At 37.8% G+C, this 22,239-nt stretch overlaps 1 protein-coding gene across 6 annotated transcripts in view; it reads left to right on the top strand.

Moving 5' to 3' along the window:
* The window catches only part of scn8aa (sodium channel, voltage gated, type VIII, alpha subunit a), a 50,966-nt gene extending 40,278 nt beyond the window's left edge, over positions 1 to 10,688 (top strand). For all 6 annotated transcript variants that reach the window (XM_089124441.1, XM_089124440.1, XM_089124444.1 and 3 more), the window contains 6 exons: positions 4,269 to 4,553; positions 4,648 to 4,701; positions 4,773 to 4,910; positions 5,026 to 5,130; positions 5,217 to 5,487; positions 5,591 to 10,688. In XM_089124441.1, the coding sequence (XP_088980567.1) occupies positions 4,269 to 4,553; positions 4,648 to 4,701; positions 4,773 to 4,910; positions 5,026 to 5,130; positions 5,217 to 5,487; positions 5,591 to 6,729 (1,992 nt within the window). In that variant the 3' untranslated portion in view covers positions 6,730 to 10,688. The remainder of the gene's footprint in view (positions 1 to 4,268; positions 4,554 to 4,647; positions 4,702 to 4,772; positions 4,911 to 5,025; positions 5,131 to 5,216; positions 5,488 to 5,590) is intronic.
* Positions 10,689 to 22,239: the final 11,551 nt, after the last annotated feature.

Genomic DNA, 22,239 nt, shown 5'->3' with positions numbered 1-22,239 from the left:
ACATTTTATAACTCATTATATTAAACAAATAGAAGTGCATCATCCAAATGTTGATGTCCACATTGATGTCATACATGTTCATTTGGGAATGATACATCATATGGTATATACTGTATATATAATTTGTAATAATATTTGTCTTGATAAATGCACCTTGGTGAGCATAAGAAACTTCTCTCAAAAACATTATATATATATATATCGATAAATAATGATAAATAATATGTATATACATACATACATTTTATATATATATATATATATATATATATATATATATCGATAAATAACGACCAATAACCCCACACTTTTGGAATTACCATTGACAGGAATTATTAAAGAGCCAAATCCTGGCATATAGCAAGAATGCAGAGCTTAGCAAAAATTCAATTGGTCAATGTGAAACTTGCTTTTTTTTACTTAAGTCAAAGTTCAAGAACACGTCAGAGTGACAGTTTAACTAGAAATGATAATTACCTGTGAGTGCTGAATGTTTGAACACATTCATGTCATCCATAGTCATCATCTTAACAAATTTGGCAAAGATAGGTTCTTGACGCTCTTGATGGTTGTGAACAGTTGCACCTGGTTGTTGTCACTTTCAGTCTTTCTTCTCTTACCTGTGGACTGGTTGCCCTGAGCTTCTATACCCTCACCTCCTCCCTTCCCCTCATCTGCAGCCCCTTCCTTCCCTACCTCCCTCCCTCCCTCCCTTCATTTCACACTGTTCACTTCAGACCATCTGACCGCTCGCTGCCCAGCCCAGAGCAGCGTTTGAGGAGCCAATCCGCTGGAGGCTCACCTCACCCCTCTTTGCTTGTCTAGGATCTGCACATGGGACTGTAAAAAGAAAAACCCAGTCTGAGAGGGGAGATATTTGCTAAGCTTCTGTATCTATTTGTATTTTCCAGCTGGTTTCACTTTGAAGCCTTTAGCAATGTGGAGTGGATGATGTCTTTTAGATTTGATTAGTTAGGGCATTTATAAAAGTTACTAATAATCAGTGGTTTTATAAGTAGCCAACACAGAAGCTTAGGAAATGTGCAAGAATTTGGAACAAATAGCAAGTGTGAAGTCTGTAGTTTTTATTTTCAAACAGTGTGAAGCGTAAAGTAATCAGAGTAAGGAGATTCTGTGATCTCACACTGCTGCTATGACAAAAGGTATATCTGAACCCAAAAATGACAGACAAGGTTTCTCAGTTATCAAAATTATAAGCAGTATTTAAAGTTATGTTTGCACTTATTTATAAATCTACTAACAGGGCTCCAGACTGCAACTAAAATGGTCAAATATGTGCGACCAATAATCTAAAATCTAGTCACCATTGTTGATAGTTTGTTTTTTGTCAGATATAATCTTGTTGGATCATACACAAAGGACAGTGCAAGCCATGATGTCCATCCATGTCCAATGTGTTTAAGATTCATGACACGAACATGCTTGTGATTTAGTCGTCTGAGTCAGACTTGCTCAGTCAATGAATCATTCAGGCAATATGTTCCCTTGCTGAACCCCAATTCATTTTCAATCCAATTAGAAATGAACCAGGAACTATTACTTGTATAATAAAAAAATAAAATTTATTATTAGTCATTGGTTGGCGTAGTCAAAGTCATTTGGCTTTTTTAAAATGTTTTGTGGCCCTCTAGTCATTTTTTATTTATTCTGGAGCACTGTTATAGCATTTTGTGGCATTTTATTTTGTAATTATTTTGTGTCTGTCTTTCTGTCTTCTATCACTTAATACCTTTAGTATTGTATTTAGATTAGACTGTCATTTTTGGGTGAATCAAAATGGTTTTCATAGATTTGTTCTGTTTATGTACCTATAATTGGATCATGAGGGTGTGTGGGTTTATGTAACCTGTATTAACATATTAGTCAAAAATACAGAGAGAACGATGAGTTATTGCCCTAGTGACTAGTCGATATCAATGTTCATCAACTGATATGCTGTTTTGTTTGAAATTAGCACAAAAAAGTTAAAAATTAATAAATGATTTGACAAGGAGACACAACTTTGAAGAGAAAAAAACCTGCTTAGACTGTGGAGTGTTTGCCATTTTTAAAAGCCAATTCTCTGACCTGAAACAACAAGTTAGTATATTAGGAAATAATTCTTGTTGGATCTATGTTTTGATTAACTGGAAATCGATTGACCTTATTCAATCATTCTATCCTAACAAACATTTATCAAACCCCAGCCAGTTTTGAAATGGCAGAAATCTCTCCACACTGCTGCCTCTCCTGTCCATTTATTTATTAATTTTAACGGTTCTTGAGATTGCACAAAGATGTCATGTAACACGCATGTCCTGTTCAATTGCCAATGCACATTATGCACTTTTGAAAGCCATTTTCCCTCGCTTTAATATCTGTGTCGATTCTCACAAAGATATTTTATGTCTATGTGACATTTGAACATGTAGTCTCTATTGGAAGATGGACAGTAATTCTCCTGACAAGTGCTTTTTTCTGGGGGTCTTTTCCTTTAATCTTAAGCACTCCAAATTCTTATGGTCTGTCGCTATTGCTTGTCCTGTATTTCTCTTTGAATACGTAAAACAAATCAGCGGTCAAAAGCACCAGCTAAAGTCGGACTGGTCCCCTGCACTTGCTGAGAGAATCCTGCTGTCCTTTGTGCCTCTCTGTGTGTTTAAGGGGGGAATATGGCTCCACTTTTCAGTATGTGAGAGATCTGCATGCTCAGCTGCCTGCCTGAGAGCTGCGGCTCGGCTGCCTAACACAGTTAGTGAGCGTCTCCTGGCACGCTCTGCTCATTGCTAATCACTGATGGACAGTGTCCTGACCAGGACGCTGGGGGAGGGGAGGGACGTGGAGGCAAAAGGGGTGCGGGGAGGATGGGTTGATGTAAAATGTTTTATGTTACTCAAGCTTGCCATGGCTACGTTAAAGTAGTTGGGTGGTGGGTTGTAGTTTTAAGGGTGCAAATGTTTGCTTTGGGTTTGTAGAAGTCGTTGTGCGAGTCTGTGTGGCATATTTGTATGGAAGGTGTCGCATTCATTTTTATAAAAATACTGCAAAGTCAGATGGCTACTATTTAGGGCCATGGTCTTGGAAGACCCCAGCACCTTTTAGGTCTCAATATGCATAAAATATATATTAATAAAGGAGAAAAATACCCAAATAACCTGCTGTTTCCACAGAGATTCTGAATTGTGTGTCTGACAATTTACTCCTCTACAGTGGCCTCATAGGTCACGTAACTGTGTCAGCATGTTGGAAGTAGTGTGTCAAGATTGTATTCATTCTCGACTTTAAAAAGTTAAAAGTTTTAAAAAAGTTAATTCTGTAAGTTCTTTATCAAATCAATGTCATTTTGGACACATCTATCCATGTTGTGCAGTGCTGGGGTAGTCCAGGATCAGATAAAAGAATCACTTATTTTTGAGATTCAAAAGATTTCTAGTATATTAAAGAAATGATGTTAACCGTGTAAAGGTCGTAGGCCACCCAAGAAAAACTAAATATTTGTTTAAAGCTATATCCCAAATCTCTTCTCCAACCACACATTCCACCAACCAATAAATATAAAAAATTTTTTAAAAAAAATTAATTGCTTGACTATTTATAATAACCTTACGGAGACTTAACCGTTTGCTTATAAATTAATATTCATGCACTGCAGCTATCTTAGAAGTTGACTTCTATAGTAAAACTGTTGTTTTTTTTTAGCTAAAATACTATTCTTGAACAAAATATAGGCTACTAAGATTAATATTATTTGGTTGCCGTTTTTGTCTCAAAGTATGTCACTACCTGTTTGCAAGGTGATGGCATCTTTCATACTTTCTGAAAAATGACTTTGGGGATTATTTGGGAGATCTTTTGGTATAACAAGGCTGAATTCCTTGCAAACACAATGGAAAAACTGCTTGCTACTGAAGTCTGCTGTAATACTTTTATTTTTAGCTTAGATCCCTTGACCTGAAGTTGTCTCCTGTGTGGGAAAACAACAAAAAAGCAGCTTAAGTCAAGCAAAGAATTATAGCTAGAGCTTGAAAACATTTTTATCGCACCGTTCGCTGTTTTCTTGGATGGCCATGTGACTGAAACACAACTTAAAGAGAGTATATTAATTTGTTAATCTTTGAACGTGAACAATGTTCATTGTGGCATTCTTTGTTTGTTGTGCCATCCAAATATGCAGCCACCAATGTGAGTGTTTGAATGCGTTTCTGTGTTTGCTAGGCCATTTCCCATCTCTTACACTATACCGCCTTGTTTGTCCTACTCTGCTCTAGGTGGTAGTCAACGCCTTGGTGGGTGCCATCCCTTCCATTATGAATGTGTTGCTGGTTTGCCTCATCTTTTGGCTGATTTTCAGTATCATGGGTGTCAACCTGTTTGCGGGGAAGTACTACTACTGCTACAACCAGACCGAAAAGGCATTATTTGATATCGAAACGGTCAACAACAAATCAGAATGCCTATATTTGATACAACAGAACTTCACTGAGGTGCGCTGGAAAAACGTCAAAATCAACTTTGACAATGTGGGCGCTGGTTACTTAGCTCTACTACAAGTGGTAAGTGTGTTTTAGTCTCTTGTAAGATGGACCACTGGCTAAAGAAATAGTGTTGATATAACACGGATATTAACTTTCCCTTTCTAACTCTAAGGCAACCTTTAAAGGATGGATGGACATCATGTACGCAGCAATTGACTCTCGAAAGGTGAGATTTTTGAGCAATCTTAACTGCAACCTGAATCAAAGTACCTGTTTAAAATGTATTTCTCTCCTCAGGTGGGAGACCAGCCGAAGTATGAGGACAACATCTACATGTACATCTATTTTGTCATCTTTATTATATTCGGCTCTTTCTTCACCCTCAACCTCTTCATTGGTGTCATCATCGATAACTTCAACCAGCAAAAGAAAAAGATAAGTGTCCACTTTTTACCTTCACCTTAAACTATTTGCTCATTCTAAAGAGTGGTTTTCACATTACCTTTTGCTTTTTGAGTAGATTTTAACCAAATATTATTTCTGACTATACTTTGGAGGTCAGGATATATTCATGACCGAGGAACAGAAGAAGTACTACAATGCTATGAAGAAGCTTGGCTCAAAGAAACCACAGAAACCCATACCCAGACCCCAGGTACATCACTGTTAAAAAGTGATACTGTGCCTACTGACTTGACACAAATAGAGTCCTAATTTGTGCTGTTTTTTTCTCTTCTTCAGAACAAGCTTCAGGGGATGGTGTTTGACTTTGTGACGCAGCAGGTCTTTGATATTTCCATCATGATCCTCATCTGTTTGAACATGGTCACCATGATGGTTGAGACTGATGATCAGTCGCAAGAGACCGAAAACATTTTGTACTGGATCAACTTCATCTTCATTGTGTCCTTCACCTCTGAATTTGTCCTGAAGCTCTTTGCACTGCGTCATTATTACTTCACCAACGGCTGGAACATTTTTGACTGTGTTGTGGTCATTCTCTCTATCGTGGGTAAGTGAACAGTGTTTCATGGACTTGTTTACTTGCGCTTTGAAATACATCACTTTATTTTTGGCTAATTTTGTCTTGTTGTTTCTTATCACCCAAACCACAGGAATGTTCTTGGCTGACCTGATTGAGAAGTACTTTGTGTCTCCAACATTGTTCAGGGTAATCCGTTTGGCTCGAATTGGGCGTATCTTGCGTCTGATCAAAGGAGCAAAGGGCATTCGGACTTTACTGTTTGCCCTGATGATGTCACTGCCGGCCCTGTTCAATATCGGCCTTCTGCTGTTCTTGGTCATGTTCATCTTTTCTATTTTTGGCATGTCAAACTTTGCCTATGTGAAGCGGGAGGCTGGCATAGATGACATGTACAACTTTGAAACATTTGGGAATAGTATGATCTGTCTGTTCATGATAACCACCTCAGCGGGATGGGACGGCCTTCTCGCTCCCATTCTCAATTACCCACCGGATTGCGATCCGAAGAAGGAGAATCCAGGTACTACGGTGAAAGGTGACTGCGGAAACCCTTCAGTGGGCATCTTCTTCTTCGTCATGTACATTATTGTCTCGTTTCTCATCGTGGTAAACATGTACATCGCCATCATTCTGGAGAACTTCAGCGTCGCCACAGAGGAGAGCGCTGACCCACTTTGTGAGGACGACTTTGAGTCCTTCTATGAGATCTGGGAAAAGTTTGATCCCACTGCTTCCCAGTTCATTACCTTTGCCAAGCTGGGTGATTTCGCGGACACTCTGGAGCACCCGCTGCGCGTTCCCAAGCCCAACACCATAGAGCTGATCGCCATGGATCTGCCTATGGTTAGCGGCGACCGCATTCACTGCCTAGACATCTTGTTTGCCTTCACCAAGCGTGTGCTGGGGGATAGCGGCGACCTGGACATGATGCGGCAACAGATGGAGGAGCGATTCATTGCTGCCAATCCTTCCAAAGTGTCTTTTGAGCCTATCACCACCACCATGCGCCGCAAGCAGGAGGATATGTCTGCTAAAGTCATCCAGCGCTCTTACCGGGCATATCTTATTCGAAGAGGCTTCATCTGCAAGCGCTTGCTCAGCAGCAGCAGGCTGGAGAATGGCGGGACCAATCAGGAAAAGAAAGAGAGCACACCTTCTACTGCCTCGCTGCCGTCCTACGACAGCGTGACCAAACCTGAGAAGGAGAAGTTGGAGGAGAGTGACAGGAAGGGCAAAAACCAAAAAGATGTCAAGGAATCTAAGTGTTAGGAACGATGGAGACCGAAGTCGAGACTGAAACTATCTGTTCCAACAAATGTATAGAAAATCATTTGCAACAAAAAACAGAGATCTTTTGGGGAAAAGGTTGTTTACAGACAACAAATGCACCGGTGCAACAGGAAAGCAGCTTGGTTTTTTACAGCTTTGATGATGACCAAACCAACCTATGAGCTTACTGTCTTACATTTGTGCTTCGTGACCAAGATTTTACTGTTCCAACTGCAGCCAAAAGGCACTTACAAGTAGAAATAAAATAATGGCCAATGGCAGACATCTTTGATAGGGACCACCTGCCAAAGGATGAAGCAGAAAAAAGTAAACTCATTAGATGGATTCCTTTGCACCACCATGTGTGGAGTTCAGCATTCCTCCGCTACGGACATCCCTTTCAAACACTACACTGCCGAAATCCGACAGAAACCTCCGCTCATCCCAGGAGGATTCTGGGATGTTGTATTTTAACCATAGGTGAACCAGTAATAACGATGTTAAATCAATCATGTGGAGTGTCCGCAGAAAAAAACAAACAAACAGAACAATATGCAAGGGTTTTCCGTTGTTGTGATTTAATATCTCACGTTATTTGACCCACAAAAATTAGGGGAAAAGTTCAGCCCATGTCATTCACCTCATCATCATCTCTTTGTTATACTTGCAGAAAAAAAAAGACATTTTATACATGGGCTTTCACATCGATAATGGGTTGGGGATTATCAGGGTTTTTGACTTGGGCTGAAAGGTACTTACTCAGACCAAGTTCCTGGTAAATAAGTAATTAATTGTGCTCGTTCAATGCATAGAAATGATTTGCATGGTGGCATGTTTTGATCAGGAATCATGCATGTATAATCATAGTCCACTTGACACTACTACTCAAACCACACCAGTGGCTTGACCATACTTTCGACTCTGTCCACTAGTAATCAAATTAAATAGATATAGCTGGGAAATGATTGGTCGATAGCAACATATTTAACTACTGGCTATGACAAGTATATTTATACTTACCCCTCGTAAAGCTTGCTTCCTGATTAACCGTTTCTCACACCATGCGTCATGTGTGTATTTTAAGGTGGCCGATCAAAGCTTTTCATTCGTTTGGATATACAGTGTGGCAGCTGCCACATTCCACCCGTAGAGGTGTTTCACTGCCCTGAACTTGAGAAGTTGGGAGGAAAATTTGGAGAAACGATTTAACTCTAATCAAATCTTGGGTTCATAAACCTTGATTTGTTTTTTTGCACCAGCAATAGAATTCAACTGCCCCTCAATGTGCAGCTGAGGCTCTAGTTGGGCCTTCAATAGATCTTCAAAAGGTACATGCCATTTTAACCCTTACAATGCTTTGTCAGACCTCAGTGGGAGGCAATCTCTTCGATTTTTCCTGGAGGTACTTGTCTTCATGTCAGCACATCCTCATGTTTACCATTTAAAGGGGTTGTCAGTTGTGTTAGCATCTTGTTTTGTCTTAAAGATGTTGAGGAAAGCACTCGAGTAGCCATTTTCAATGCATCCTGTAGATGTAAATAGCTTTCTCCTTGTTGAATGAAAAAGTGACTCATGAGTATTTGGTAGAGCTCGGATTATACACACAAAACTGGCCTTACACAGCGGGAAAACAAAGCAGGCGACAGTTTTAGAATGAAGTGATGAGTACTTGTGTTGTCTGATGGCATGCAGTTTATGTTGTTGATACTACAAATTGGCCTGTGTTGTTACCTCTTGAGCAAACTGCCATCCTTTCTTGCTCTGGGTGCAATGGAAATTGATTCAATTTGCAACAGAAACTCTTATGTTTACAGTAATTGGAGATTCATCACCTCTTCTGTTCGGTAGGAATGAATTATTCCTTATTCTGGTGTGGGCTAGCCCAGGATAATGTGTTTCGGTGGACCACAGACAACAACATAATAAAATGCTGATACAAGCTGTAGGTTTAGGTTTATGAAAGACCATAGGACATCTCAAACTACGGCACCAGAGCCGGAGTGCTGGAGAACGCACCAGTTTACAAACCCACTTCCTCTACTTCTTAGACCTGTTGGTCTGCTTACTGCCTGAGATCTCTAAATCAGCATGGGTGCTGTGGACTTAAACCAAATGAAGCCTGGTGAAACACTTAGACTACCATGTAGTTTCCCCCAACTCCCATTTTAGTTCAGACGTGAAATGAAAAATCACTCTCACTCACTGTATGACAAGTTAATGTATCATTCAATGTACAGGAGGGGGCTATGATGTACATGGCACAATTGCTGAAAAGAATGAACTTTTTGAGGAAAACTATAAGCATTGTAATATATTATTTTCTTTGAAATGGCATGCTTTGTTGTGGGTTTTGTAAATACAGAATTTTAAAGAATTACTGCTATTACTCTAATAATAAATTATAACAATGATATAGAATGGCTTCCAGCTGATGCCCTTGTCACATATTTTAATTTTTTGTTTTTCTAACACATTTCACTTTTGATAAAGGGAACTGAATGATATAATGTATCAAGAATACTCTTTTAGACAAAGAATATACAGTACCTGTCAAAAGTTTGGAAACATGTATTTAATCCAAAATGTGGTAAAAACAGTCATATAGCAAAATATTACAAATTAAAAGAATTAGTTTTCTTTTGAATACTTTTTAAATGTTTTCCTGTGGTGCCAACTGAATTGTCAGCATCATTGCTTCAGTCTTCAGTGTCGCATGGTCCTTCGGAAATCTTCTAATATGCTGATTTGGTGCTCAAAGATTTTGTTTTTAATGATTCAAATAGAAAACAATTATTTTAAATTGTAATCATATTTCACAATATGACTCTTTTTACTGTATTTTGGATTTGGTGGAGACTCGTGAAATAAATGTAGTTTCCAAACTTTTGACAGGATATACATATGAAAGGATATACAAATGAGCACTGTAATATTTCATTTATATGCAACGTGTCCAGTGGATGTAGAAAAAAAAATATATATGTTGGAGGCGAACTCGCGCACGATTGTTATCAGCGCTGCTTGGATGTTTTAATCTGATACTGTATGACGAGAGGGTTATGCAACCAGCGCATCTGTGTAACATTGAGGTTTTATAGACATACACAAACACATTTACACGTGAATGCACATATATGCGCCGTCCTGCCTATGGACATTGTGTGGTCACCCACCCGAGCCTGAAAGTCTAAAACAGTCACAGAGCAGTTCATGTATTCTACTCTAAAGGCCTCCCCGAACACTTCAGTGCCGGTACTCGTGGGCCTGAACAACAGTTTTGTATGCATTTCGTATCCGGTTTTTATGTGTTCAGTGGTCTGTTTCTAGTGCTACTTCACTAATTGTCGTGTGCCTTTTTCTACATTTTCTCCATGTTCCTACATTTTCTGGATTGCATTTCACTGCAATTTTGGAGGATGATGCCATATTTAACATTTAGTTGATGGTGGGGGAAAGACAGGAGAATACAAAATGGAGCACAATGCAAATCAGGGACTATAGTCTGAACAAGGCGTCTGGTGTAATGCCAGAGGAACACTGAAACCAACCAAGAAAACAAGCCCACTTCTTCCAGATTTGATGTTACGAAATCTTCTGATGTTTTGTTTTCTGTACTTTGTGTATCATCCACTTGGCTTGTAAAAAAAAAAGAGAGAAAAAAACGAAAAAAAGTATAGCTTGCCTTCAGATTTTTTTGTTCTTTCCATCTTTGAAACTCACTTTTGTGTCGATATTCAGTTACTGGACTTCCATTTTTAGCATGACTAAAATGCTTTCCATTTTGCTGAAAAGATTTCAAAAGTGCTTTTCAAACTGTTGTTTTGTTTGACACCGTGTTGTAGGAGGACATATAGTTGGTGTGTATGGCACAACCACTGGAACTCTTAGTAAGAACATATAAAAGATTGTCTTAATTTGAGCACGAAACTTTTTAACAATAAAGCAGCCTTCCAGTTGCACAGAGTCGTCACTGATTTTGTTGAACGTGATTGAGAAGACAGACACATTTATTGCCCATATGACATCAGGAAATCTTTTTGACTAGCCCTCCATAAAACTATCAATGCATGTTTTACAGATCATTTTATTCTTTTCTAATTAATAATTTTGTCTTCAATTAATTCTCATTTTGTTCCAATCCTGTATGAATTTATTTCTTCTGTGGTCCACAATAAAAAAAAATTGCCAATACAAAATACATCCTTAACATTTTTCAAAAATCGTTTGTGTTCTGCAGAAGAAAGTGATCTCAAACCCCTAATTTTGTGAGAATTTGGGGATCATTAAGTTTGTCTTTCAAATAAGTTTGAGATGGGATCTGCTTCTATTTGCAGATTGTGGCAAGAAATGCTCTGTTCAGTTAAAAAAACAAGTCATGGTTTAGCAAAGAGATCAATAGAAAGTGCTAGCTGTGAGCTTAAGTATCAATGACACTCATCTGAATAAACCCAAGGGGGTTGAATTCATTTGCACTTTTACCAGTATAGCATTGGTTAAATGATTAGTTCAGCCAATAATGAAAATAGAATTATAATTTACTTGACCTTATGTTACTTTTCTCTGTGTAACCCGAAAGGAGAAAAATTCTAATAATGTATGTCATTATATTCCATGGAATTGGGGACTGAAGCCTTTACGCTTCTATATGACATGTGTACTCTATTTCAAACCATAAAAAAAGCTTTTGAAAAAACAACTGAAATATAAGTCACTGTTCACTCATAATCTTGCCCGTGACTTGATCTTGAGAACCGAATTTGTCAGATTTATGAATGAATGGAACTTAGGGGGCCTCACGAGGACTTCTTATCCTTAATCCTTATCCAGTATTTTAAGGACGACTGGAAAATAGACTTTATGCACAGCTGCACTACTTCCTGAACTTAAGCCAGCTCCCTTGTTTCCTGTCTGCCATTATTGGCCAAATTGATTAGTTCAGGTGTGCCTGACCTCAGTAGTCATGGCAACAATGATCAGACACCTGAATTAATCAAGCTTGGCCAATAATGGTAGACAGGAAACAAGGGAGCTGGCTTAAATTCAGGAAGTAGTGCAGCTGTGCATAAAGTCAGGGCCTTTGAATATTGTTGTAGACAGGGGGCCTTGGAGTCAAATGGTTGAGAACCACTGACCAATGTCCCTATCAAGTTTATCCAAATATATATATATATTTTTTTTAAATAATTATATAGCCTAATTTTTCTTCTAAACGTCCCTTTAAGGACTCATTGACTTATATGAACATTTTTTTTACCCCTTCAATAAATAGGCTAACGATTTGATGCATTTTTTTTAAGTATGGTTTCCTGAATGTTTGAATCAGGTGGATCACACTTTTATTGTGTGTGTCTCATTTTGGAGCTTGACCGCTCCAGTCCTCATTTAATATGAGGAATCTGGATGTTCTTCATAAAATTATGTTCCGTGGAAGAAGGTCAGTCAGAAGTTGTTTTTTTTTGTTTTTTTTTCAGTTGCCTTTTAAATAAGACGGCAGAAATGAAAATGTCTAAAATTAGAACAACAGAAAGAAGCTAGCGCGAATCTACCTCTTCCTCGCCTTTCCTCCATTTCAGAGCTGAGCAGGATTCTGTCCCTGCTCTCTTTCTGCAAGTCACCAGGCTTGTTCTCTTTCTCCTCCTCCTCCTCCTCCTCCTCCTCCTCCTCCTCCTCCTCCTCCTCCTCCTTTAGCCTACGTGTATCGCCAGACCTTACGAAGCACGATATCTAACCCCATCGGTGCCACATCCATTCATGGTAAGGACCTAGTGTTTATCTTAAAATGTCTGTCTCACCACCCCCCCGTTTCAGTATGCGAGGCGGGGAAGACAGAGGAGAGAAGAGGGTGCGGCGGAGCACTGCAGTGCAGATAAATGAATGCACCATTGGTGGCTGAGTCAGCAGCACACTCCCAGTTTGGCCCACTGCCTGCACCAACTGTGTCTGAGGAGGAACAACATGCATGTAGTCAACACACTCATGCAGTCAATATGCCTCCTGCCTGATCGTTTGCTCTCAATGTTTCACAGGGCAAAAAAAAAATGCGCTTTAGTAAACGGTAATCTTGCAAGCTATACGGCCTTGACCTACAGTAGCCTAATTATTGAACCGATAACATGCATAAAAATGTAGTTTCAGAATACTCAATTTAATTATTTATTCCAAATAGATTTAATCGATCACCGCCGTCGATCTGTTGTTCCATCAGGACTCAGGAGAAGTCTGGTCTGGTGGTAAGCTACAAACCAGCTGCTTTGATTTATGTTCTGGTGATCAATGAGAGATGATATCCACCAATCGCAGAAGCCAACTCCACTCCACCACCTGAGCAGCATGAAACTGCACTGGAACTACAAGCTTAATGGAGGAATACCGACCTGAATAATGCTGCTGGACTGTGTAATTGTAGCCATGCTGAACAAATAGTGCTAAGTAAGTGTCCAAATAAGTACATAAATTAAACAAAACTCTTAAAGAGATGGTTCACTAAAAAAAAAATCTGTCATTTAGACCTACTCACCTTCGTTTGTTCTGCTGAACACAAAGGAAGATGTATTGGATATGTGTCAAAAAAATATTTTTTTAAATCTTTTTTTATAATGTTTCAAGCAGTCGAAGAAAAAATACTATTAAGTCAATAGTCAGGCGTTACGGGTGGGACATGTACCCACCACCACTTTTTGCCAGGGGTCTCGCGGCACGAATGTACCAAATGGGCTAGGCTGTAACTAAGATTGCTTATCTGTCATACATCCAGTTAGATATCTGTAACATGAATAATAGCCTGCATCAAAAGCTTTAAAGTTATTAACTAACTAGTATTGCAGATTCTATCTTTTTGTATTAATAATGTAACACATTCCTGTGAGCTCCATATAACAAACCCGTTTTGAAGTAAAGCGCTCCAGCTAGTGGTGGCTTAGCGTTAGTGCATTTCTTCACATTTTACTAATGATGTGAAAGGTCACATATGTGGCTTTAGTACTTCAGTTGCTTATAGAACAATCTGAATATATATTAAAATGGATCACATTAAAATAAAAACACCTTAATCGTGATGTAAAATTTTAAAATATATTATTTCGAAACAAATGTAACTATTCTCCAATAACAATTCATTACATGGGGTTTACAAATTAATTATTCTATGGCATGTGAGAAAATATATGTTCCCTTTTGACACAGGGGAACCCTTTTGTTTCTTGTGAGAAACTATTCTTGGTCATGTAAAATGTTATTAACCCTTCCAGATCTCTGTTCATAGGAACAAGATGTCAAATGTTTCATAGATATTTTCTGCTAAAGGAACATCTGGGTTTTTTTTTAATATGAAACAGTGGCATGAAACACCTTCAAACTGCTGTTGTACAGTGGTCTGGTTATCGTGTCTGCTCTCAAAAATAAATGTTATTTTAATACAGACTACTCAGGGTCCCGGGACAGTCAGGTAGCCTCTCTCATGTTATTATAAGGTCTTTTTAAAAAGGAATTATTCCAGTGTTTTACCATAACTAAGATCCCCCATGAACTTTTCAACTTGAAATACCACTGTCGATGTGTAATGTCTTTCAGTCAGCTGCACAACAGATGCTTTCAAGTAACAAGTCTGGTCCTGAGTGCACACAAGATCCTTCATTATAGCTCCTCTGGCACTTTTAACATTTTCAATGTAATGTTTTTTAATGTTGCAAAATAATAACTTGTTTTGCTTTTAACTATTGCCATAGGCCTAAATGTCTTTATCGCCTATAGTTGAATCTGTCATTCTTGTCATCTTTTTCGCAACTTGTTAGCATCTCATATTTTTGTTAGTTATTTTTATATTATATTTTAACCTGTGGCTAAAAAGTAAGTTCTTTGGGGTTTAAAGGGATAGTTGAAAATGAAAATTCTGTCATCATTTAGCTATACTCACCCTCAAGTTGTTCCAAACATGTATGCATTTCATCCTTTGGTTGAATTTTGGAAATCAAAAAGTTGATGGACCCCATTGACTTCATGGTATTTTTCCCCCCATGCAATGGAAGGCAATGAGGACCATCAACTGTTTGGTTATAAATATAGCATATTCTTCAAAATTGTATTAGATTAGATTCGATTAGGCTTACATACTAGTACTTATTCATTAGATACTATTTTTTTTAGTTAGTGACTAACTATTCTATTGTTTCTAACAAATTTGTAATTTTCCCCATTGACTTCTATTGGGATCTGTCATTCAGATACTGTATCAACTACTCAGTTTTGACTATGTTTTATAATTGTGACTAGTGCAAATCATTTTGTATACTAGTTATTATTATTTTTTAAATACTCATATGTATTAAGAGACACTAGTTCTATAGTAGCCTATATATTGTACTTTTAAAAAGGATAGGCTAGGCCTATTACTAGTATTTATTCATTATATATATATATATATATATATATATATATATATATATATATAAAAGAACCAATAGCATGAAAATAGACACTTGTAAGTTTTAAGGGTTATATGTTACCATAGACTGTATAAAAAAAACTAGAAAAAAACAAAACACATATTCATGTATTCTATGTCAATAAGCACTCTGTTTGCCCCTGCTGGTATTACTACAGTTTGATGACTAAAGAAAGTCATTGTTTTCTAATCAAGCAACATATAAACCTAGAATATAATATGATATTATTTTATTATATTATTCTATTGTAGGTGCCAACACTGACAAAGTGTTTTGTCATCACTTAATCTGATTATTAAAAGCGCAAAAATAACATTATATCAATTACTAGTCTTATCTGCTGATCAGTCACATGACAAACCCATTTCGACTTGTTCATTAAAACATTAAAGTAGGATTCAGCATATGAATTTGTTCGTGTTAATTTTTCCAGCCATACACTTTGCTGATTATGTGCTGCTCATTTTGATAAATTGCTTTTGTAGAATTAGATTTTTCTGACACTTGTTTACCTCTGTCACGCCTATCTGACATCAACATGGCAACAGCTCGTGAATTTCATGTTGGGAATACTATAAGAAAAATATGATATTTTATTCATTTATGTCAAAAGATTAAAACATGAAAATGGAATGCTGAAATAGCTCCCACAAGGGGGCGATATTTAACTGAGAACAGCCATGTCATTATATAGTCCAAGGCCTACTATAGGTGGTAACTTTTTTTTAATAGTTCATGTTTTAAATATTTTAATGTATATTTTAAATGGTGTATTACCAGTTATTTTGTATAAGCCATGTTTTATATTACGTATGATGATGAGTAACTAACTTACTTAAACGAAATACATAAAATACATATTTCTATATTATTATAGATTATATAATTATATATAATTATTATATTCTTTATTATAATATTTCTATAAAATTCACAAGTTATGACAGAAGTAATATGTCAGTGTTATGGTTGCAGTTCATTATAATATCAGTAGATGTCACGCTTCTCACTCTCGCCCACTTGACTTGTCTAGCCCCAGTGCATGGTTGATTCAAATTCATGAGTCTGTTATTACTGTAAATGTAGAACTGGAAAGTGTATGGCAAATTGTCATGGATGTTTAATTAATCTCGTGATTTATTCATTGCATTTCCTACAGTGTCTAGTACCCAAGTCAATGTCATTATTGGATGAGGTTGTGCTTCAGTAGTGCTGCAGCTGCTCACCAAGGCTTTCTTCATTTAAAATGAATACTCCATCCCTGACAATCACTGGTTTAATGAGGGGTTTGCAGCAATGTTTTTTGAAGTAATGAAAACTCAAAAATAATCAACTGATAAATTGTAATAACATTTACTTCTACTCTGGTCTTTTTTGATGTTCACACTGAGAAAGCTTCAAAGAATTCACTTTTTATGTTCAAAGAGTCTCAAGTTTGGAATGACATTAGGGCAAGTAAATAATGAAGACATTTTTGGGTGCATTAAATACACATATACACTTTTTACATTTGTGCACAAAATATAGACAAACCTAACCATTTGTTTTAACCTAGAACTAGAATATAACTTAGAATTTAAATTAACCTAGAATTTAGGTCTTTAGAAAAGGTATATGCAGGATTTTTGCAGTGAAATATCCAAAAACCACTAGGACAATGTTAAATATGTTGTATTTAAGAAAATTGCGATTTTAACCAAGGAAACGGGGCGTGTGAGGAGTCGCCAGTCAATGACGTCATATCCGCGTTACCCCCGGTTTCCGCCAGGTTTGACCTTGTACTGCAACAGAAACCATGGCGACAGACGTTGACAACTGGTTCGGTTATGCCCAGAAGGACGCTCACGCTGTTGTTGTTTTGTTCAAACATTATGGAGTCATGTCAAGCAGACTTTGAGACAAACAGAGGACTAAAACGAAGATTAACATCCTTCGAGATGCCGAGAGCTCCACGTCCGTGACTAACTTCGACTTAGAGACGCTAGTGTTGCAGGTTAACGTTACTTTATTAAACAGGTGAGCAAATGTTGAGCATGGTGAGCAAACAAATCAATGTTATTTAGTTCAACATGATGAAAAGTTAGAATATGATCTGTATGTTATTCTCTAATGTTAATCTCTAGCTTAGTCTCATACAGCCAACAAATAACCTAACTAACAGCATTCAACACACTCAAATGCTGTTTAGTGTGATAGTGTAAGTTGACTGTTGGAGCAAGTGAAACAGCGCTGCCTGCGTTACCAAGTTTAATTCCTTTAAGTTAATAAACTGACCTGTGTGAGTATTAACTCAACACTTGCGTGTAGTTTGGTAGAATGAAATGTCCTTATTCCTTTATCCGTTGGACTCGCTTTGCGTGTGGCGCTGGTATAAATTACGTCTAGTAATCTCGCACTGCTTCATACCACAGTGACAGTCATGTTAAAAACATCACTGTATTATTCACTCATCCATAAACGATCCATCAGCTTAACAACAAGATCCATAATTCCGCTAAATGCAGAATATATGTCATCAATATACGCCTTTGTTATTGTGGGAGGTTAGCGACCCCTGGTGGCGAAAAAATCTTGCATATTGTACCCAACGGTTGGGTTTGTCCATACTTGACCCAAACATGAGTTGAAACAAGCCAGCATTTTTTTTTGGAGCGGTGTGTGTGTGTGTGTGTGTGTGTGTGTGTGTGTGTGTGTGTGTGTGTGTGTGTGTGTGTGTGTGTGTGTGTGTGTGTGTGAGAGAGAGAGCTATAGCAATATTAGCATGTGGCGCCTGGATGTCCTTTCTAGATTTGTAATAAGCAGACTACATGTATTATTCAGGACTGTGTGGACAGGTCCTACTCTGCTCTGCTCCGTGCTCTCTCGTCCTGGTCCGTCCCCTAGGGACATGATGCCTAAATTACTATTTCTATTTGATATATTCCCATAGCCCAGCCCTTAAAATGCATAGATGAGAAAATGGCGTGTTCCTTGGGGGTCACAATGTAGCGGTCACTCAGTAGAAGTCAGAGGTGGACTAGTGGATACAGATTTATGCATTCATTCCTGTGATATCATTAAACAGCAATGTCACCTTTCCTCATAAATGCTGATCTGAAGAGGTCAGAAAGGGAAACATTCTGTTTGAATTGTATTTATTTTAGAATTGAATCTACTTCAGTGTCTTTACAAGTTTACTTTAGAATATAAAACGTATTAGATAAGACATCCATGTGATGCTGGACAGATGTTGTCTATTATTTGGTTGGTGGTTATTTATTTCATTATTTTAATCTCTTAGCAGCTTTCCATTGCTGGGTCAATGAAGAGTGTAAATGACAAAGAAAAGAAAAATGGTTTACAAAATGTAGCTTCCAAACTCCAATTTCTTGAATAGTCTTTGTATTCACAGTCTTTTGTAATAAGGAAGTGTAAATGTTTATACTATTTTAAGGGTCATTTCATTATAGTTGTAGTAGCGTTGTGCTGGAATTAATTTACAAGTACTGTGTTTAGATACAGTAACATCTTCAGCTAGTCAGTTTGAGATCAGATCCGCATAATCACAATCAAAAGAATGTTCTTTCTGCAAAATACATGCAGTTTTGTTTTTAACCGCTAGAGGGCAAGTTACATGGTGTAGCTTTAAGAATATTTTTTCTTCTTCATAATGATGACGACAGGACATTGAATTAGCCTGACAATTTTTACTTTATGACCCCCAAAATTTCAAAATGAAATTTAGTCCAGAAAGTAAAATTGAGCCTCTTCTATGATGAGCGTGTCATATGAATTGCATGTTTAAAGCACTTAAAATTCAGACAAATCCAGCGTCAATGACCCAATTATGTTTAATATTTATTAACTTTAATAAACGTCAATGAAAACGCTTTCAGTTTTAATTTTTGGTCCAAAAGAAAACATTATTGTTGAATCTTTTGTGTGTTCAGGCAGGCCTGAAAAAAGATATGGCTCCTTTTCAAGTAAACATGTTTTAGAGCCTGGAGTATTTCATTGGCTTCTCTCCAGATGCTGTTTCATGGCCAGAGCTGTGAGCTAATTACACCTTTGTTGCTAATGTTCCTGCCAATAAACACTGTAACTGAGGTCAATAGTTTAGCTGGGCCTTTTTTTCTCCATTTATTTGGCCTGTTAATGATGGGATATCAGATTCCGATCTCTTTTTCCTGTGGTGGCCCCTCTTCGCTCCCCTGCTCTCTGCCATAGCCTGGAGGAGTGTGGAGCTGAGGCGAGCATCTGGGTGAAGCCTGCTGAATGGGGCCCTTTTTTGCCGAAGCCTGCGGTCCAGCGAACGCGCAGCATCGCGCACGCTGGCCTAGCGAGAACGGCTCCTATCATAACAGCACCTCGAGGCTCGCTTTTCACATCTCCTCCTCCTTTCCTCCCTAAACTCACACCCTTCCTTTTTTGTCATCTCCTCCTGTTCCGTTCTCACCTTTCACCCTTCTCGATCTCTCCCCCGGTTCAGCGGTTAAAAAACATTCGGGTTGGATTGTGTAAATGAAACGGCGAAGATCTCTGGCTCGGATCAGGCAGAGAGACTTATTGAAATCCAGGGAGGCATGGTGGTCCAGGGGTTCACCGAAGAGGTCAGATAGATGAAAATGACTTGTAACAAGATCATAAAAAGCGGACAAAGCTTTGGCTTGCAAAGAAAAGGCCTTGACTCGTTTGGCCGGGGTGGGGGCCATGTTGCTTGGGACACATATTCCACATGCAATGAGCAGCTGAACTATTGTCTCAGGTTCAAATGATCTCGCAAATGAACAGACTCACAAAGTTCCGCCCCCTCAGGAAAGAGATAGTGCATCCCAAGGTCACATCTTAGGGACAGAAATGAAGTTCTTCAGTGAAGAAAGACATTCCATGCATTCGAATATAGTGTGCCTGAATTCACAGTATTCATAAAACACTAGATGGAAAGTACCTGGATGACCTGCTATTAACGTTGAGATTCTGATGTGGGAATCCAGTGGGCACTTTACTATTCCACCAGACCATGGCAGTGAAGCGGTGCAACTGTGCCATAGGTCACATGACAGTATGTCAAAGTTGAATTTATTCTACACACTTTCATACTATATAGGACATATTTTTTTAATGTTCACAAAGCAAGTTTTAAACCAAATGTTGTACCTACTCTACAGTATGTGATTTCGAACATAGCACTTGTTGTAATCTCATACAAGCACTTTTATGTTATCGATTCCGATTTCAGATCTTATGATTTCTACGGGTTCTGTCCACCTTATTTTGCACCGCTGAAGTAAGCTAATTTTCTGTGAATGTGTGAGACTTCCAATAAGCCACAGTAAAACTATTTTTATTTCGTTAATACATTGAAAAAAATCCACTGTCGAACAGCATAATGAGTTGTTTTGTGCTTTTAAAAATTACTAGAAACGAATGACACTAGAAGCCTTGAACATTCAAGTTGCAACAGTCTGCTTTTGTGTATTTCATTCATGCCAGTATAAGAGACCATCTTTTGAAATGCATGTGATATAAAGGCTCCTTCTCCATTTGTGACTTCCTGTGTACAGATCCAGCCTGCGAGAGGAGACACTGCACACCCTTCTGAGCTGAAATCCTGTTAACCCATGACCCATCACTTGACCCAGTGAAGTGTTGGAGGCGACTAAAATCAAGAGTGAAACAATGCAACTCTAAGTGAGTAAGAGAAAAGTAAATCTCTTTTGTTGCTGTTTTACATTGGGCAGTTTAACTTGTGTTGGAAACGTGATGTTATAAGTGATGACTGAGTCTCTCGGCCATTTCCACTAGGATTATATCAGAATCGCTGTGACAGCGAACCTGATGTCTAGTTCAGGGATGCTCGTAGGTGAAGGTCTGTGTGATCAAGGACACTGAAGCACATCACTGCCATCCTACCTGTCAGTTTTAATGGCTTCCTACATGCCCCCTCACCTTCTCTTTCCTTGCTACCCCTTCCCTCTACCACTGAATGTTGACATAATTAAAACAGACATACCAAGCTCCAAAATAAGCTAAAATAGCAAAAAATCAAGATGCACACAGACATCATATTTCTTGTTTTTTAATTTGTTCCCTGAACAACTGTCATTTTTATTTATGAACCAGAATTCTCAAGGAAAATCTGGATTTATGCGGACACAAATTGTTGGAAATTAATAAAATCCTAAAACGTATAAATTTATAGTTATCTCAAGCTCTAATATATTTTATTGGGTAGAAATGGCTTATAAATTGCTATGGAGCTACGAAGTCATTTAAATATATTGATCATAAAAAGTGTAAATGCTGTAGATTAGAACATTCAGTTATTGAAAGTTCTGGAATTTTAATTATTAAAATAAATAAATATAGATATTGTTCCACTCCTATTTTATGAAAAATAAGTTTTTTGAGTATTTTGAGGTCCTTCAAATATTGTCTTTGACAACAGGGGTCCAGAAATCAAAATCATTGTGAACTACTGGTTACATTTGGCATAAAACAGCATAGGCTACTGTATATAAACATGAATCGGATTGGATTTTATCATATTTGGACCGAGACTAGCTTGACTATGCAAAAGCCTGCTGTGGCTTGATTATAACAGTGCAGGTAAACCAGGTAAACATACTTTGTGTGCTGCAGTGTAGAACATGGATTTTAGTATTTATTAGCATTTATATTTTCTTGAGTTTCTTGTGTAGTAAATTGTCTTTTGGCAGGTGGAAAAGGCAACAATATTCTATGCCTTCAATTACAATAAACTGCTAGACAAGTCATTCAGCAACTAATCAAAACATACCATATTACTACAGTTTGTGGCTTTCACACTTCTACTGTAACCCGCCTGCTAGCATTATAGCTCTGAGGTACATGTTAAGCAAATGGTTTACATGTTGTATATTCTACGTATATGGAGAGTGCATTCTCTACACAAATGCTCTTACAAACGTGTAGGTTTTCAATTCAGGAGTCACTTAGTTTATAAAGTTGAACAAAAAGTTGAATTATAACCAATCTTCCTGGAAATATATTTCTTTTTTGACATGCTGAATAAAACTGATACCAATTACCACCTCCATCAAAGTGGCTG

This window comes from Pimephales promelas, chromosome 20, assembly GCF_988280905.1.
Source record: "Pimephales promelas chromosome 20, fPimPro1.hap1.1, whole genome shotgun sequence".
In the NCBI taxonomy this organism is placed as follows: Eukaryota; Metazoa; Chordata; class Actinopteri; order Cypriniformes; family Leuciscidae; genus Pimephales; species Pimephales promelas.
The sequence above is the reverse complement of the archived record's forward strand: the minus strand, read 5'-3'. Positions and strand labels throughout refer to the sequence as shown.